General features: G+C 39.3%; 3 protein-coding genes across 5 annotated transcripts; 2 read left to right on the top strand and 1 right to left on the bottom strand.

The window, feature by feature from the left end:
- Positions 1-1538: 1538 nt before the first annotated feature.
- On the top strand, positions 1539-5871 carry LOC127780858 (UPF0235 protein At5g63440). The gene is made up of 7 exons (XM_052307831.1): positions 1539-1898; positions 3482-3596; positions 4480-4633; positions 4729-4825; positions 5006-5094; positions 5253-5321; positions 5405-5871. Exons 1-7 carry the CDS (start codon positions 1784-1786, stop codon positions 5462-5464), a joined length of 699 nt encoding a protein of 232 aa, XP_052163791.1. The 5' UTR covers positions 1539-1783; the 3' UTR covers positions 5465-5871.
- A 3314-nt stretch (positions 5872-9185) lies between these two features.
- On the top strand, positions 9186-13213 carry LOC127778392 (S-adenosylmethionine carrier 1, chloroplastic/mitochondrial-like). 3 transcript variants are annotated; one of them, XM_052304987.1, is made up of 12 exons: positions 9186-9302; positions 9494-9574; positions 9827-9909; positions 10192-10268; positions 10596-10686; positions 10823-10876; positions 10951-11046; positions 11135-11224; positions 11828-11879; positions 12297-12358; positions 12439-12519; positions 12701-13213. In XM_052304987.1, the coding sequence occupies exons 2-12, from the start codon at positions 9523-9525 to the stop codon at positions 12815-12817; spliced, it is 855 nt and encodes a 284-aa protein (XP_052160947.1). In that variant the 5' UTR covers positions 9186-9302; positions 9494-9522; the 3' UTR covers positions 12818-13213. The 3 variants fall into 3 exon arrangements, with proteins under 3 accessions (XP_052160947.1, XP_052160945.1, XP_052160946.1); XM_052304985.1 differs by having other exon boundaries at positions 9192-9302; positions 9457-9574; XM_052304986.1 differs by having other exon boundaries at positions 9201-9302; positions 9420-9574.
- A 665-nt stretch (positions 13214-13878) lies between these two features.
- LOC127780790 (uncharacterized protein At4g15970-like) lies at positions 13879-19189 on the bottom strand. The gene is made up of 3 exons (XM_052307760.1): positions 18509-19189; positions 15774-16163; positions 13879-14733 (listed from the first exon to the last, which is right to left on the bottom strand). Exons 1-3 carry the CDS (start codon positions 18845-18847, stop codon positions 14248-14250), a joined length of 1215 nt encoding a protein of 404 aa, XP_052163720.1. The 5' UTR covers positions 18848-19189; the 3' UTR covers positions 13879-14247.

Genomic DNA, 19189 nt, shown 5'->3' with positions numbered 1-19189 from the left:
TATTTTCAAATGATTTTGGTCTCACATCAAAATTCCTAATGGGTTGTCGGGAATCTGCAAAACAAGTTACGTACCTCATCCAGTCCGAGTCTAATTTGGTCCTTGGGCTTTGTAATTGTGTCGTAGACTAATCCCAAGGGGGTGTTTGCCCTAGGGCAAACTTAGGACGCCCCAAATCATATATTTATTCAATAGCTGTCATCATTTAGAGTTGGGTTTATTTAAATTATTTCTACCATTTCAATTTCGCCGCTAGTTCGATTTGTGGAACCCCAACTTTGTGATCTTAATTATTCATTTGCAAATTGAGTTGCAATCTACCTTATTTTTGCTTGCTTTTTTTCGATTTGCATATATGGATTAACCTTCTCAGTGAGGTCAATCGGGTTTCGGCACAGTTAATAACCAGATGAGTCGTGGTGATTTGGTTTGTGGAAAGCCAATTTTGAGATCTTAATCATTCAATTGCAAATTGAGTCACAATCTATCTTGTTCTTGCTTGTGTTCTTCGATTCGCATATAGGGATTAGTCTTCTTGGCGAGGTAATCGGGTTTCGATACGATTGATATCCAGAAAGACGTGGTGTCGCGATTGCAGGATTTGGATTGTGTTGATCGAAAGCCGGATTGTATGTGTCAAGTTTCTGCCAAATCGAAAGCTATCCATATCTATCGGAAGATCGAAACCTAGTTCCTCATCAAATGGGGAAATTTGGATATTTTGATTGCCTTTAAGATTCACGCAAAAGGGGGAGTGGGAAAAATAGCAACATTGCACAACAGACGGGAGTGAACCCACGACCTCCAACTTCATATACGCGCACCTCCCCGCTAAACTAAACTCCTTGTTTTGAAATTTTTTATGCATGTTACATACTAGTTATATGTAATTATAATGTAATTATATTAAGTTGTACTATAGTTATATTTGAAAATTTTTCAATAAAAGAAACTTAAGGCGGTTATTAGAATGTTTCGTTCATGCATTGTATTGCTTAAGCCTTCTAAACCTAGGTAACGAGGTAACGAGTGCTTCGTTGAATTCTAGTTCCTCATGCGTCTAATTTGGTTTTATTTATTAAATATGCATCTCTTTTGATTTATTAATATGAGTTTGCTTTGGTCGAATTGCGAATTAGTATAAGTTGATTTTTAAAATGTTTAGAATTTAACATTTTAATAATTTTAGATTTCTTTCACTATTTTCACTTCTGGCCCTCTTTGCATAATTTAATAGGCTAAAATTATCTTTAAGAATCAACCTTTAAAATTCCAAAACTTTACAATATAACTTTCTTTATCGTATCTTATATATTCTTTACCTTTATATTAAAAAGCGTACCTATAATTTAAACCAGTTTCTCCACTTATAATCGAAAACATAACGCGGCCCCAGTTCCATCAAATTCACTACGTCGCCAATTTTTTTCTCTTCATTATGAAAACAAATCAAGAGTGAATTTAAGTTTAGCTTACGAAATAAGTCGTGGAACAAGAAAAACAACCCAAACACGCCCAAGGTCAGTGCTGTAATTTCTCTTTCCTGATCCGACCGGTCGCAGGCGTAGCGCACGTCTCCTCCTCCTTGCGACCTCGTCGAGTCCACCACCAACCTCGCCGCCGCTGCTACAGCCGTCGTCTCCCACCGCACGCCCCGCCCCGCCCCCCACCCATCGCCGGCGACGCGGATCCCTCCTCGACGGTGCGCCCGCCTGAGCAGCCGTGCTATACCTCTGTCGGGGGCATATTCCCCGCCGGCGCAGCAAGCTGAGCGGAGAGGAGGATGCCGAAGCGGACGACGCACACGTACTCCAGCGAGGACGCCCTGCCCGAGGGGCCCGAGTCCGACCTCTTCGTCTACTACTGCAAGCACTGCGCCTCCCACGTCCTCATCACCGGTCAGCTTCTTCCCCCCTCCCTCCTGTTCGTTTCCCCTTTTGGGGAATTCCCCTTCTTGTTCGCCCAAGAGCTCAGGTTGCTAAATTTTACCAGATCCGTGTTACTCTTCTGGATTAATTCTATGTTACACTAGTATACAGCTCAGCATTCAGTGGGAAATCTTTAGGTGTAGTTTTGATCTAATCATTGCGAATTACTCACAAGCATGAGCAACACAGGCACAGCGAGCATAGGATTTCACCTTCTAGAGAATTCATGTTCTTTGTGTGGGTTCTAGCTTGCAGATTTTCACGCTTGCTTATATTACAACGATGAACGAACAAATCTGGTCTTGTTTCTCTGCATATAGTATATGTTGTTTACAAGTATATGAAACCACCTACCATTTTGGGATCAAATAAAATTGTTATGTATGCATACCAATTGTTGTTTGATAAGAACTGTAGACCTGTTTCTCTAGCAAACTTTTGATATAGGCCCACATACAGTAGTGCATTTATCCGAGCTCACCAGAATCAGTTTTTAGTGTTCTGCATGGTGTGTTGGTATTGTTTTGTACAACAGAATGTGGGAGTCAGAAAACCAGAGGCTGGGCTATCCATGTAGATTAGTCTCCTATTTCTACGAAGGAATTATTCATTGATGTTAGTGGTTATTTTGTCTTTTACCCTAGGCCTTGCTTGTGAACTTTTGTTCAATCTGAATGTCTTATGTTAATCTCCATTTCATGAAACTTGTCCAGAATTAAACCAAAAAACTTTAGAGATGCAGAGTGTTTGCAAGGGTGACTGCGTATTGTATTCTTCCTTTGGTTAGTGATTTGGGTAGATTTTGCTGTTATGCTATTGACTGGAATCTGAGCCCTAATCCTAAAGATATGCCATTTGAAGATGATTGTTACATAACCAAGTGAAATTAGGTCCGTTTTGCACGACATAATGATCTAATTGATAGCAAGTAGGTTACATGGGACCAATTATAGTGCTTCAGTTCTGCTAGGTCAGCAGCATACTTGGTAGTCTATGATAATTCTTGTCTTTTGGCAGCTCTAATCCACCAGAAAATTTTCAAATTTCATTTGAACCCTGTTTGGTAAATGGGCTAAAACCTCTTTGGAATTAACTACACTAGATGTCCGGGGAACAACCATGTTAAGTTATTAGGCTCTTCATATCTTTTATCTATTCCTTTTGATTCAGCTCAATAACTGACTCAGAAGTTGAATCTAATCCTTCGATCATGCCAACAACAATGTGGTGGATTTGGGTTCTGTTTCCTGGTTTTCGTTTCTTAGAGAATTAGCCAAAGCTACTATCTGCAAGCCTACCACCTTGTTATATGAATGCCATTTGTAACTGTTGCAACTCTATCTTCAACTGGAGGGATTGTGCTTTATGACATATTGAGTCATTCTATTTAGTTGCTAACCTGCCAAAGGATATTTGGGATCACAAAATTAATTGCCGTGTTATATAATGCTCACCATTTTTTAAGTTTAAGGAACATGATTTTGTATTTAGTATCTATTGTTGAGACTGTAACTGTCTGGAAATTTCCCCATTCTGATGTGTTTGTTCTAAAGATACCCAATTGCAGAAAATGCCAAAGAGGAAGACTGACAGAGCACATGTACTTGACAAGAAAAAACATCTCTCAAGGCTAAATGTGAAGGAGGCAGGAAAGGTCCTGTTGAAACGGTATATTAGTCATCCTATGAATCTTTTCTTAGTCTTAGAGGAAAACACCATTCAGTTTCTTAGATATTCTTGCATTATTTATAGATATTAAGTGGCTGTTTGGTTGGTTACCTGGGACATGCCTGAGATGGACCTGAACTTCTGATAAATATTCCTGGCCTTAGTTTGTGAGGATTGTTGGAGATTGTACTCGAGTGAAGAATAGAAAAGCAAAATCACACTTTTTGGTAGAGAAAGTTAAAATGTAGAATACACAATACAGTTTAAAACATACCAAATACTAGAATAACATCCTTTGCCTCAAAAATAAAGGAGAAGAAAAAACGTCTGGAACTCTGGATTAGCTTGGTCCCATCCTACCACAAGAGATAATGCTGATGAGCTGAACCTGTCTGTATATTGACTATGCCACGGCAGCGATCGCTTCTCAATAGATCTAGTGTCACTCTGGCTGGGTTCTACATGGCCTGTACCATGCCTCTGCTTCGAGGCTTTTGAGCTCAGGATGCCACCAACAGGTCTTATGTTATGTGTACCGTGATTGTAATCTTCTTCATATTGAGTTCAACTCCTGGTGATTACTGATCCAATTATCAGGTATTATGAACTGCAAAATTCAGTGCTACAAGTTCTTTTCTAGAAGAAAGCACAGTACTGCTTCTTAACACAGTGTGTCTGTGCACAGTTTTGCCTGACTTAACACCATAACAATAGATTTTGTTGCACACATTCTCCCTTCATTAATTTCTTAACTTCTAAACTTTTATAGGCATTCTGTTTTGTCATCACCATTTACAATTCTTATATGCCATATCTGGATCATTTTGGTTAATATAATTACTAGGTTGCACTCCAAACTTTGATGATTCTCTAATGTATGCAGGGGAGAAGGGAAGCTTGAAAAGCAGTTCCGTATGAGTTGTTTGGGATGCGGCCTTTTCGTTTGTTACCGATCAGAAGAGGAGTTGGAGCTAGCTCCATTCATATATGTTGTTGATGGAGCACTAAGCTCAGTGGCGGCTGAAACAAATCCACATGTATTACCAATTTACCATGAGCCATGTGAACTATATCATTAGTCCTTTTAGTCTATTATTCCATGTTCTAAGCTAACAACACTTTGAAATGGCAGGATGCACCTGTACCACCTTGCATCACACAATTGGAAGGTGGCCTTGTCCAAGTAGCCATTGAGGTTGAAGACCGGGCACAACGGTCAGCAATAACAAGTATGTTGTGTTGATCTAACTGGAAGGAAGTCATACTTAAAATACTACTTGCTAAGTTTATGATAAATAATGCTAGATAAGCCTTGAAAGTTTTCAACACACTGGACAATTCAATGTTAAATCGCTTTTCTTTTTCACTTGCCCAACACATTCTGGTGACAAAACTGTATTTACTTTAAGGAGTGAATGCTGATGATGTTCGAGTAACAGTTGCTGCTCCTGCTGCTCGAGGGGAAGCAAACAACGAACTACTAGAGTTCATGGGCAAGGTGATTTTCTCTTATGGTACCTTTATTGGGAACATGTTATCTTATTGAATTCCACTTTCCTAGGATGTTCATCTACTTTGAGGCATGTAAAAATGTGTTAATGTTTCACAATAAGCATTCCGACCCTCTGATGCGAACAAGTTCATGCTATGAATCAGGTTCTTGGCTTAAGACTCAGTCAGATGACCCTTCAAAGAGGATGGAATAATAAGTCGAAGCTTCTGATTGTGAGTCATTGCTACAAAGTATTTTCTTTTCATTTGTTATTGTCTCACACTTATTCTTTGACAAAATACGTTATCATATTTAGGTTGAAGATTTGTCAGCACGGCAAGTGTATGAGAAGCTCCTAGAAGCTGTCCAGCCTTAAATTTGTGGCAGCTCCTAACGGAGCAGAAGCAGAGGAGGTTTTGAAACATTGCTGGATTCATTAGCTTATCGGAGTTGCATTGTTTCGGTTGTAAACGTGAGTGAACATAGTCTAAGATGACCGTGATGTAACGCTGTCTCTGTGTACCCTTCTTAGTTGTGATACAAACTGTACATCTTTATAACAGTCCTGCAACGTTTTTTTTTTTGGGTGACCAATTTCGAGTCCAAAGCTTATGGTTACTCTGATTATTGTTGTACATATATCATTTCATGTTTCCTCTCGAATGTAATCCATTTTACAGTTCATCGTTCAATAGGATCCGTAGGCCAGATATGTTGTCTTCTTGTCGCTTGAAAGTAGCCGTTGGTCTTTATTCCATGAAGTATTTATGCGTTGCTTCCAAAAGCAAGGAAACATGGCAACATTCTCACCCCTCTTGTGGCTCTCAAAATGTTGCTTTAACCGCTATTTTCCTTATTGTGATAGTTCAGATTTAGAAAACCTCTTAATAAATTGGCCAAGTTCAAAATAATTTAAACTAAAATTTGTTTTAATTTTTTACAAAATGTCCAAATTTTATCAACGAGACCGCTGAGAGCAGTAACCAAAACTAGGCATAATAGTTTACTGGGACCTCGAATACTTTGGTATTGCAAGTTGAGAGTCACGTTATATTTGATATTGCGGCTGTGATTCAAGCTTAACATCATGATAAGATCAAAAGTAATCTTATTTCTTCTGGCAAAACCGGTTTTATGGGCCTTTACATATGCTTGCTGGGATTTGAGTGATGTTTGTGGGCTTATTATTGAACTCCTTCCTTATTAGGATTTTTCACATAGCGCGTCCATGTGTTATTCTGTTCGATTCGACACTGGTGATGCGAAAAACACACACTGGCCTGGAAGATTTGCTTAACGTCAGTGCAGGTTCAAGATCTTGCTTTTAGGTTTGTGAGCGTGCCAGTTGATTCGATCCTGCAATCAACAAGAAAGAAAGACAAGAAAACCACGGTTAAATCCATAAACGATAGCCGATCGGCTAGTTGCCGATGACATATCATTTATCTTCGAGCCGGTGTCATATTGGAATCGATCGGCAGTCATTAGTAAATAAGATAAGACTAAATCTACTCGATCGGCTGTAGATATTGACAACATATAATCCCTACTTCGATACATATTTAAACTAAGTGATTGGGATAGATCGGTCACCATGTCGAGACAGTATAAATCACTTAAGTCGAAATATATAATAAAGTACTGATTATATAGATGTTTATAGCATAGCCGATCAAATAAATCTAGCATGTACCGGCTAATACTCCGATACCACTCTATATTAAGATATCAAAAACAAGCAGAATATATTAAACGAGAAGCCTAATATATCTTAATGCAATAAGATCTTAATATAAGGCAAATTTAGCATATCATTCGAGCATATGAGATATAAAATAACTAAATCAGGTAACATTGGCTGAAACCCCAATGCTATCTCCCTCAATGATCATAAAACAAGCCAGATATCATAATTATTGATATTACTTAATAGATCGAACTCAACCAATGCAGCACTAAGCATAAAAACAAGTATAAGATCTAGGCAAGATGATGAAAATCTCTAAGAGATGGTAGATACACGATATAATCTAAACTAATAACAAGATATAACTCTACTGATTGCTTTGTAACAGTAAGAATCAACCAATAATAAGTTATATAGCGCAACTAACAAAGATTACAAAGTGTATATGATAACTCGACGAATTACATAAACAAGATTAGAGTGTCATAAAGATGGAAGCACTAATCCCGAGAACGCAAGCCGCCATGACAAGTTTACCTTTAGTAGAAGATCGAATTGATGCAGCTCAACCTCAAAGCAAGAACTCGTCGAAATAGAACGAAAGTAAAAAGGGTGGCGATGCGCTGAAAGTGTATTGAACTGATGTTAATTGATTACATGAGTTCGGGTCATATTTATACCCGAGATACAAAATATGTCCTTGCCGGACATGACTCTTATCTCTAACAAACTCCAAGATACCATAAGTCTTTGCGGCAGACTTTTACCCAAACATATCTCTAAGGAAATTACATAACTGTTGATGTAAAAACACGAGGCCTGGGAGATCTGCTTAACTCCAGTGCAGGTCCAAAAGCTTGCCTTTAGGTGTGTGAGCGTGCCAGTTGATTTGATCCTGCAATCAACAAGAAATGAAGACAAAGAAACCATGGTTAAATCCATAAATGATAGCCGATCGGCTAGTTGCCGATGACGTATCATTTATCTCTGGGCCGATGTTATATGTGAATCGATCGGCAATCACGAACGAATAAGAAAGGACTAAATCTACTCGATCGGCTATAGATATTAATAATATATAATCCTTGTTAACAATAACATCCTAATTAATAGATACAATTGCCTTATTCAGAGCTTTATCTCTATCGTGGCAATCCCTGTGAAGCACGCCAATCGATTCTAGAAACAGCCCCGAAGCCATCTTCATTAGAATCGGCTGTACCAACTCCATCGGCTGTATCGGCTGTCCTTTGTCCGATTCATCTCAGCCGATGCAGACTCCAGCCGATGCCACCGTAGCCGATGCATACTCTATTTTTCGAATCTAACTCTTTGCCGAATCCACTTCGATCCCAATGTCAAACCTGGCTCATATCTTTACCAAATTTGGTCGTTAGCACACGCCACATACATGTGGCCTGTAGCCTAGTGAGAAACGTCGAGCAAAAAATGGGACACCCTTTCTCCAGGCGAAACACGGTATGGGGCCTCCGACCGCACTATAGAGGTCGTATCCTCATTGCTAGTTGTCTCCATCCGTGTCAACTAATTTAGTAAACTCTTCTATTTAATACCAGATAATACTATGAGACTTGTGCTCTTTTAGGTTCTGGGTCCTAACTAGCAGACGAGGCCCCACAAATCCTTGGACATGTTTGGGGGAGCTTCTAGCTGCTACTACAGCTTCTCCTAGAATCAAAAGCTGCCCTAAACAGTTCAGTTTTTAGGGCATGTTTGGTTGGAGGGACTACCTTCACTTTAGTCCCTAAAGTCCCAAACAGGGATAACTAAAAGGGACTAAAATTGCATTAGTCCATTAGTCCCTATGGGAGAAGCTTATAGGGACTAAAGTTGCTTCTTTCCACCTGCTGCCCCCATGCACAACCCTATCTTGCATGGTTTTAAGGGTAACATGATATTTATACATATTTATACAGTGCAATTAATGACCTTTAGTCCATTTTAGTCCCTACATCCAAACAGACATGGACTAAAGTTTTTAGTCCTAGGACTAAAGGATCCAAACACCCTCGTAGTTCAGATTTTGAGAAATGTAGTTGTAGAATGCAGAAAATAAAATAGAAGCAAAATCTAGAAAATAAAATAGAAGCTAGAAGCTGAAAAGCTAGCTGCCAACCAACTAAGAGCTTATTTGGAGGAGTTTCTAGTAGCTACAGCTTCTCCTAGAATCTCGAGTTGCTAGAAGCTCCCCCAAACTGTCCAGCTTTTTATCCAGATTCTGAGAATCTATTGTTATAGAATCTGGAAAATGAACTAGAAGCCAGAAGCTGAGTTTCTCAGCCTTTTCATGTTCTCACCAGCTAGCTTCTCAGCAGCTGTTTCTCATAATTTTAAGCTCCCCAAACATGCCCTTATTTCTCCGTATCTGATGGGCTATAGCTCGCACCCATTCTCTCTCTAGCAACCAGAGCACACCTGCACGGTTGCATCCCTGGTTTCCTGGCGGACTCCAAAAACCCTTCCTCAAACCCTCGCCCCCACAACGCCCCGCGACAGGAGGAAGAAGGTGAGCACAGATGATCTGATCCCCCATCCTCCCCGTCCAACCCCCGAGATTTGCTTCTTCGGATCCATATCCAAACCTCCTCTTCGGCTCCCTCCAACCCTTTCACGAATTTCGCAGGGGGCGTATGGTTCAATAATTAGTTTTTTTTGGGCAGCTTCTCGTCTGATTTTGTTCCTGGTGACTGAAAGCAGCAGAGAAGCAGATAGGCTCGCGGTGAGCCATGGGAGAAGGCGGAGATGGGAGGTCCTTCAATTTTCTTCAAGTTCTGTTTGGTATTAAGTTTTTCTCCCCCTCTTTACTGTGTGATTGAACTCGAGATCCACTTGGAACACTGGATGATTCTTCATGCATGCTTTGTTTTGGATAGTGCTGCGTGTATTTTTTTTTTTTTGGGGTGGGGGGTAAGCATTAGTTCTTGCTGTGCTCAGGGAATGTGTAAACATTGGATGATTCAATTAGCAGGAACGAAAAGTTATAGTAGTACATCTGGTTTAGTCAAGCTTATATAGCCTTTTCAATTTCAGAGGGTGTAATAGCTGGAGGTGCTGCCGGTGTTGTTGTTGAGACAGCTCTGTATCCTATTGATACAATAAAAACCAGGCTTCAGGTATGTTAACTGCATATGGTATTCTCTTAATATGCAATTTGTTCATTAGGTGTCTCCAAAAATCGTGCTCCCAAAACTCTTTCGAACCAATGTTTACATATTGCCACATTGTCCGTCTTGATCTAATTGCTCTTGAACTAACAATGTATTGAGCTTCCTTTCAGTGCCTACACCTTTCATCTTATGAAAACACTAAATGTTCTTATCACGAATTTTCCTAGTAACTCATAAACTCGTAATTGTATTTTGTGCTTTTGTGAGAAAGTTCTCTCTTTTCTATAGGCTGCAAAAGGTGGAAGTAAAATTCAATGGAAAGGCTTGTATGCTGGGTTAGGTGGAAATATTGCTGGTGTTCTCCCGTGAGTATATAGTGAATAATAATAGGTTTCCTGTGCTAGTCCAGAATTGGAGAATCAATTATCAATATTGCCTGTTGGCATCTGTTTTAAGCTGCCAGATGTTAATTTTGATCCACACTGCGTCTTTTCACTTCTATGCCACGTTGACATAAGTACTAAATAATAATTTTTATTTAAGATCTGTTTTCCATGGTTGACCTGTCCTCCAAATAGGTATTGCTATATGTACTTGGCCAGATTATCTGAGACACTCATTATTTATCATTGTTTTGCAACTATTGTTTTGCTTATGTGTTTTCACTAGCCAAATATATTTTTTACCTACAGGGCTTCTGCAATCTTTATAGGAGTGTATGAACCAACCAAAAGAAAACTGCTAGAAATGTTTCCTGAAAACTTGAGTGCCGTGGCTCATTTGGTAAGTTAACACACAGACATATTCAAAGTAATTTTATTTACTTCTGAAGTTAATGGAATATACTAGTGAAAAATTGCTAAGAGGTTTTCTGCAATAAAGTCATGCTGCATCCCTTGTTTCCTGAAGTATGCTACAGACTGCAGGGGCAATTGGAGGTGCTGCATCTTCTCTTATTCGTGTTCCCACAGAGGTCTGCAAATCTTCTATTAGTACTTCATAATTACTTGCATTGTTCATGTTTAAATTATATTTCACTGAGTTTAGGTGGTTAAACAAAGGATGCAAATGAGCCAATTCAAGACTGCACCTGATGCTGTTCGCCTTATCATCCGTAAAGAAGGAATCAAAGGTCTTTATGCTGTATGTATCTTTGAGTTTATACTATACCACTTCCCTATGTTTATGTTTTGCTCAGCCAATGCTTACTCTTGCTACATTTGATTTTCAGGGCTATGGTTCCTTTCTGTTGCGAGATCTACCATTTGATGCTATTCAATTTTGCATATATGAGCAACTTCGAATAGGCTATAAACTGGCGGTATTTATCTCATTCTGTAGGCGGAAGCCTCTTCTCATTCTGATGTAAATTTGATTATCAATTATGTTTCTATGAAAATGCCTGCCTGACAATCTCACAAGCTGCACAGTGCCAGTTCTGGCTATTTCTCACATTAGTGACTCTCGTCTTTCTGCCATATGTCCAACACACCGACTTAGGTCTTTTGATTTGTACAGATATTGTTTGTTGGGCATCTTCAACAACTCACTGGCTCACAAAATCACAATGATTCAGAGTTCACAACTTATATCATTACTCCTCTTCTCGTTGTCATTTAAGTTGCTTTACTGTGGTTATCATGACTTGGCTTTGGAAGTGTTTTTCTTTTTCAACTAAAACTGAACTAGGAAAGTTATATTTACTACTACTTCCGTCCCAAAATATAGCAATTTGTAGCTATGTATCTGGATATAACCTTGTCCAGATACATAGCCAAAAGTTATGTTTTGAGATGGAGGGAGTAACTATTATTATTCTATAGCAACCATAACTGAAATCATCTGGGAATTTTTTCCTATATTTTTGTGTAGAAACTGTCATATTTTACTTATCCTTTGTTTGTCTAATGATTTGTGCATCCAGGCAAAGCGAGACTTGAAAGACAGAGAGAATGCACTTATTGGTGCTTTCGCTGGTACACCCAAATTATCATTTCCTATTAACTTTCTAATTGTTCTCATAATCTCACCGACAGTTGATTGTCTGAACATATGAGCATCTACTGACCTTTTCCTGTATACACTCTACTGTATACACTAAACAGTTAAACTTATGTACTCCCTCCGTCACATAATATAAGGGATTTTGGGTGGATATGGGACAGAGGGAGTACATACTACTGTATAGGGTGGTGCCAAATTTTATTTTTATGCACACCGAGCTGAGATTTGAGAGAACACAAAGGGTGGTGGGTGGGTGGTGCCCATGTGCTTAAACTGAATGCTTCCTTATTCTTAATATCTGTCATGCTAATTTAAGTTTGGCTTTGTTAAAGCTCTCCTGCTACACATCTGTTTTGAATATCTTTACTTGACCCATTTCATATTGTCAGGCGCAATTACTGGGGCTATAACAACACCCCTTGATGTTTTGAAGACAAGATTGATGGTTCAGGTAGATATTCTAATAAGATCTTCATTTTTTCTTTGCATCACTGCTTATTTGAACTTTCTGATGTTTATTTCAATTTACAGGGACAAGCAAAGCAATATAGGGGAATCATAAGCTGTGCTCAAACAATTCTACGAGAGGAAGGTGCTGGTGCTTTTTTGAAGGTAAATTATTTTGTCAAATAGAAAATTTTATCATGTTAGGTAGGACTGGCAGACGCTAAAATATCATATCTGAATACTTTACCTTGGGATATGTTTCTGGCCTGATAAAGCAAATATTGGAGTAACAAATTGAAGCTTAGTTCTGTTGGTGTGCATTTGCTTGATGTTACTCTGCTGGCAGGGTATTGAGCCAAGGATATTATGGATTGGCATTGGTGGATCCATCTTCTTTGGTGTTCTGGAGAAAACGAAGTCAATTCTAGCTGAGAGGAACAGCCGTAAAGTACGAAAACTATGAAAGGGGGATGATTTTGTGTTGATGCTGCTATTTTCCCAGGATGTCTACTGATATGTGTGCTCGATCAATTAATTTTGGGAGCTCCGATTCATATCCTTGTCAATCCCATCCGAATCTTGTATTTTGCTAGAGCATTACATGGGGTTAAAGTTATAATTTCTGAATTTCTTTTCATCTGGCTAGTTTGTTTTGTAGTTGAGCTAAAAAGATAATAATTTTCTGGAAGGGAAATGCTTCTGTTCGAACGGATGATCTGTTGTCATTGCAAAAAAGAGAAGTTCATTAGGATAGTTTACTGCACCCATCGTCCTAAAATATAGGCCATAGGGTGCTGTTTGTTATAGCTCTAGATGCTGGATTTTTGGAGTTGGGGGTACTTTTAGCTCTAAAAATTCATAGATCTGGATCCGGGATTACGTTGATAACATTTAGATGAATTATTTTATTCTTATTTAAACTAAAACATAAAATTTTAAACTACTTTAATTTAACTGGCAAAGTTCAAATTTAGCATGGATTTGAGATCTGGAGCTATGCCAAAATAAAGTCTATAAATTTATTGTAAAATATAACTATTTCTCACTCTCTAATTTCAACCAATTATAACCTTTTATTTAGTTTTCTTCATCTACTTATCTCAACCAATTAACCTTTCTCCATTTAATTTTCTTAATCCCTATTAAAAAAGTTGAGAGGTAGCATATATCCTTGGGATAGAGATAATACTAAGTAAAAAAAAAAAAACACACCATGTGCTCGCAAGTGGAAGCTAAAAATGTTCTCGGAGCCAATCACGATAGCAAGGTGATGAAAGAAACACCAAACTTAAATAGTAAGGTATGTTCATTATCTAAAAAAAATAGTAGCGTATGTTACAACTGACAGATGTACCGAACTTTAGTGCTGAGCTTGGAAAACATCAGAGTTATTCATAGCATCACCAGTCAAATTGTCGATGCCATCTCACCGAAATAGGGTTGAAGACGATAGACAAGAGAAAAGGAGAGGGCTTGAAGCTTGGGCATATTGAATGGAAAATATAGGATGATGGATCTTTCAATTCTCTGTATAGCACTGATAATTTCACACAGCTTAACTAATGCATTAATTATTTGAGAGGATAAAAATGAATATACAATAAATAGGGAATGTCTCATATGCATCTTAGACACACTAGTTGAGTACATTTCTCATGCATCATGTACAAGCTACCACTAATAAGAAAGAATGAATTCAATAGCACTTTACATGCAGGTACACCCCCCTCTCATCATGTCCCAACTCAAATTCATTTAGGGCTTATTCGGTTGATCTCTTAAGAAAATGATCGGAGTAGATAAGGTATGAAATTAAATCCGCCGAATTTTCTTAGAGGAGGGATTAACCGCACAAGCCCTGAGAAAACACCACACCTATCCGTGATCCCTCACTCAATGTATGCACCTCCCTGGCACCCTCCATGAGAAGTAGTCCATGTTCCCGGCAGCAACCCTTTCCTTATACGTCTTCCAATCCTCGAGCACATTCCTCAGATCGAAGAGCTTGTTCTGCAGCCCAACGCAGCAGTTGGCGTGCATGGTGACAACCCTGCCGAGGTCCTTGCCGTGCTGGCAGAACCCGCCGAAGTGGCCCGTGTCGAGGAACCGCACCGTGGCGCCGACGTGCGGCGGCACGCCTTCCTTGACGATCCGGTCGAACACGAACTGCTCGTGCTTCCCCGGGAACCGCGCCCGCGACGACTGCCAGTGCTCGTAGAACCTGACGGTGCTGGCGCTGGATCTGACGTACAGGAGGCCGCCGTTGGGGTAGTTCCCTGGTGAGGTTGGGTCGCCGACGAAGAAGTCGGAGGACATCACCACCTGTGCATCCGGGGATAGGTGCGGGAAGGGGCTCCGAAACCACAGGATGTCCACGTCCTATTGTTCAATGCCAACAAAATTAGTTCAAGATGGAACTGTACCCACAGGTGTAAAATGGCGTGTGCACGGCACGGCAAACGTATTTCTATATATGCTTACAGAAATGCACGAGAAGATCTTTGAGGTGTAATAGACTTTACCATTAGAAAAACAATATACACACCAGTTGAGGTTTCAACTAGAAAGAATGTGTAAAGTGTGCTTGTACCAAAGTTTCACATGAAAATATTTAGTCAGACAACAAAATAACATTTATGTAGAAAATTTTAGCTAAACACCCCCTTTTTTAATTTACTTGAAATTTCTTTTTATTGTCCACAACCACAATATATATGAATTTTGAAATTACATTGAGGTATGTCTTGAAAATATATGATTATTTATGACGACAAATCAAAAAGGCATGGAAAGTATGTCAGGAATGACAAGTGAAAAATATACAAAGGAGAAAAAGATGTATGTCCTCTGCTCGTCAGTATTGATTGGCCAGTGCTATTTCAGTTTTGATTAATTTTAAAATGGTTAGACTATGATGATAGAAAGCTTAATGTTCATATTTAGAATACAAACCTGGATACATGATACGGCACATTTTTTACTATTTATCAATCTTTTTAGGGAAATAGCTATACTTAGGACGCCATATTTAAAAAACCCTCATTAAATCCTTTTACACTCTAAATTACCTACACCTAGGTTTCAATATTTACATTATATTTTTTAACACACAATATATTAAAGATTTAGGATTAAAAGTAATTCATTATCTATTTGAAAGAAGAGAGAGGAGAGTTCTTCTTTCAAATATTTAAGAGATAAAAGTATGCTAGTAAGCAATCACATATTCACATTATGCAAAGAAGTGACTGAAATTAACTGAAAAATTTGACGTCTTTTTTAGCAAATCCTTTCTTCTTAAAAAGGAAAACAAGTGATGAAAGTTTTAAGTATAAATAACATATATCTGTTGATAATTAATTAAGGAGTACTCCACTATTTAACAATGGAGAAATTAAATAAATACATATTAACCATACCGTGAAGAGGAAGCTGAAGCCGAGCTCGAGGATGGTCTGCTGGAACCTGTTCCTCCTCCACATCATCTCCAGGTAGTCGCCCTTCATGTACGACTGCTCGGCGGCGAAGTCCATCCCGTCGACCCTGAACCAGTAGCAGAATTGGTGGACGGCATTGCACCGCTCGAACGCCCTCCCGTCCATGGCCACCACCAGCAGGTGCCGCACAAGGTGCTCCGTGCCCTCGCCGTGCCGGAAGCTCTCCAGGAACAGGTCCAGGAACGACCCCGGAGCCGCCCACGCCTCGTTGATCGCCGTCATCAGCACCGTCTTGTCCGGCGTCGCCGCTCGCCGGAGCAGCTCGCCCAGGTCCTGCTGCTGCCGCTGGGGCGGCGACGATGGCGTCTCCTTCTGCTTCCCAATTAAACGTTATTCAAGGAAAGGATGATTTATTGAAGGAATTATATTGGCCTTAGCTTCTGTTGAAGCAATGACTGGATTTTATCTATTATCTATTTTATTTAAAATTCTTTGGAAATTAATTGAATAAATTCTTGTAAAATCCACCAAGTTTCCTGTATTTCGAAATGAGCCAGTAAAGCAGTTGAATCCCTAGAAAATTAACTTCAGGTACTACATTGACCCTGAGTAAAAGTTCATGGATCATATTGGTTATTCATCCTTCATATAAATACTCTCTCCATCTCAAATTGTTTGACACCGTTGACTTTTTTAAAAATATTTGATCATTTGTCTTATTCAAAAAAGTTAAGTAATTATTAATTCTTTTCCTATCATTTGATTTATTGTTAAATATACTTTTATGTATACATATAGATTTACACATTTCACAAAAGTTTTTGAATAAGACGAACGGTCAAACATGTTTAAAAAAAGTCAACGGCGTCAAACATTTAGGGAAGGAGAGAGTATAAATTAGCTCAAAGTTGACTTAGTAAAAAAGTCAAAAGTGGTTGAATTCATAGTTAGTAAATTGGTCAACTCATTGTAGATCAAATGAAGGAATGAGCATGCATGCAAGGAATATAAAAAAGTTTATGATCCAGGGTTATGTGGTGCGGTATATATTCAGCAAAACTGAGGAACATGCATGGAAATTTATTGGGACACAGAAGGAATATTTTTCTTCATTTAATCAGTAAAACTAATGATCACTCAATAATTAGCATAATGTACTGATTATTGGGCCAACTAGCTTCCTTCACATGCTAATAGCTGGTATAACCCTCTACGTTGACATCCAATGTATTCGGTATTTTTCACATGGATGAATTCTTGGGTCCAGAATGTTGTCAACCTACAACATACTTTTCTAGCTAGTAAGGTTTTGTTTGTGCTAATCTAATCTGGTGCAGAGTATCTTCGAGCCAGGCTTATCACCATCTTGTACTATAATTCTTTTTTCTATTTCAATATTATATGAAATGAAGACAATAATTTAACTGTTAAGCGACTTCGTTTCTGAACTGTACACCCCCAAGTTGTTGAATTGATCACCCATCATCGATCTTTGACAAGAAAAAAATGGATAATTAAATGAAGTACCGACTTGATGGTAGGTGGTCCTTCAATTAGGGAAATGGAGACAGCTAAATAATCTCTTGAACTTGATGATAAAGCTAGCTACATCACCTTGCCTCTAAAGCAATTGACTATTTCAACTAGTATATTCCTTAATTACAAACTAGGTGAAACCCGCGCATTGTTGCGGGAATTTAGTACGATAACAATAAAAAAAATAACGTGTAAGATAGCTCGATAATATCAGATTAAATAAATTAATGTGGTTTATGATAATTTAAATTTAAATAGTATGTTGAATGGTGATTCAAACGTAAAAAGTAAGGATGTATAACTTTATGGAAGAAGAAAAGTAGGGAGATAGTTTGAACCGTAGATTAATCATCCAAAGGCTAAAAACAATTGATGTGATATGACTTAATTAGAGGGAAAAAAGAAGAAAGATAATTTGGACCATAGATTAATCATTTAAGCACTAACTAAGTAAGGATGAACTATGTAAGTATATAGGATATCATAAAACATAATAAAGATATATACTGAAACATTATGTGAATTATGTTGGATGATAATTTAACATGTTTGTATTTGAAAAGCTCTTAAATTATAAAAATATAAAGATATAGCATGCTTGCATGATGTTTAAATGTGATGATTATTAGTGGATGATGATGTGGTATCTTGTTAATTAGCGGGTGATGATGTGGCATCTTGTTAGTGGATGATGATATGACTTTTTGCATGTTAAATTTAAGGAGTTAGTGGGAGGATAATTTTATAGTAAGGTAGCATATGACTTTGTCAATTAGCCATGTGTCAGATGGTCTAGTGGTGACGAAATGGAAGTCGCCAATGTGGACCAATTAACTAGTGATTAACAAATCGCCATGTTATATCTGTTAGATTGATAGCCACCATCCTTATAGTAATATGAATTGTTTAGCTAACCCAAATTACAAAATTTACAATGCATGCAAGTGATCGATTAAGCAACCTTGAAGTGCGTAATTAATTGGGTATGAATCAGTACTTCAGTATGAACAAAGCAAGCCAAAACACACAAGAAATTAAGCGAACAGTTATTTTTTTGGGAATTGCTAATTGTTTTTTTTCATGTGCTAATTGTTTCGTTCAAATCTTTTTTTTTTTGAAAAAAAAACTGCACATAGATTTTCTTTTTCAAAGCAATGAGACGAGGGGAAAATTAAACGGACCTGTTGGCTTGTGGGCATCACGATCCTTTGCTGGTTTTGCTGCTGCTCTACCGCGCCGCCGCCATGGCCGCTGCGCGAAGCCGCTTCGTCCTTGGTCTGCTTCTCCTCTCTAGGAGCAACCACTTCCTCTTCTTGCCTCGCCGGGCGGACGGTCCCCTGCTCGGCGGCGGCGACCCTCGTGGCCGGCGTGACGGCGGCGGTCCCCTGCTCCTGCGCCCAGCGCGGCGGCGAGGATTTCGGAGGCCCGTCGCCGAGGTCGCGGCAGACGGAGGTGTAGAGCAGGAAGAAGACCGTGGCGAGGGCCGCGCCGAGCAGGAGCGAGGTGGCCGACTTCGTCATGGCCGGCCCTGCCACCGCGCGCGCCACCAGAACTGAAGAGCGAGCGAGCGATCGATCGAGAATCGCGGGCAGCTCAGCTAAGACCAAGAAGGAAGGAAGGAAGAAGACGACCGGTTGCTCTGTGGCGGCGGCGTATGACACATCACAGCAGCATGGGAAGGTAAGGTTGCTTGCGCGCGCGGGCCGGGGTGGCAGCGAGAGCGAAGGAATGGGAATTATTGGGGGAGAGAGAGAGAGAGAGAGAGAGAGAGAGAGGAGGGAGTAGGTCGCCGTCGGGTTTGGTTTGTTGCGATGCGAGAGGGAGGGGCTGATTGTCGTGTGGAAGTGGCCGGTTTGGATTGC

This window comes from Oryza glaberrima, chromosome 7 (assembly GCF_000147395.1).
Source record: "Oryza glaberrima chromosome 7, OglaRS2, whole genome shotgun sequence".
Taxonomy (NCBI): domain Eukaryota; kingdom Viridiplantae; phylum Streptophyta; class Magnoliopsida; order Poales; family Poaceae; genus Oryza; species Oryza glaberrima.
The sequence above is the reverse complement of the archived record's forward strand: the minus strand, read 5'-3'. Positions and strand labels throughout refer to the sequence as shown.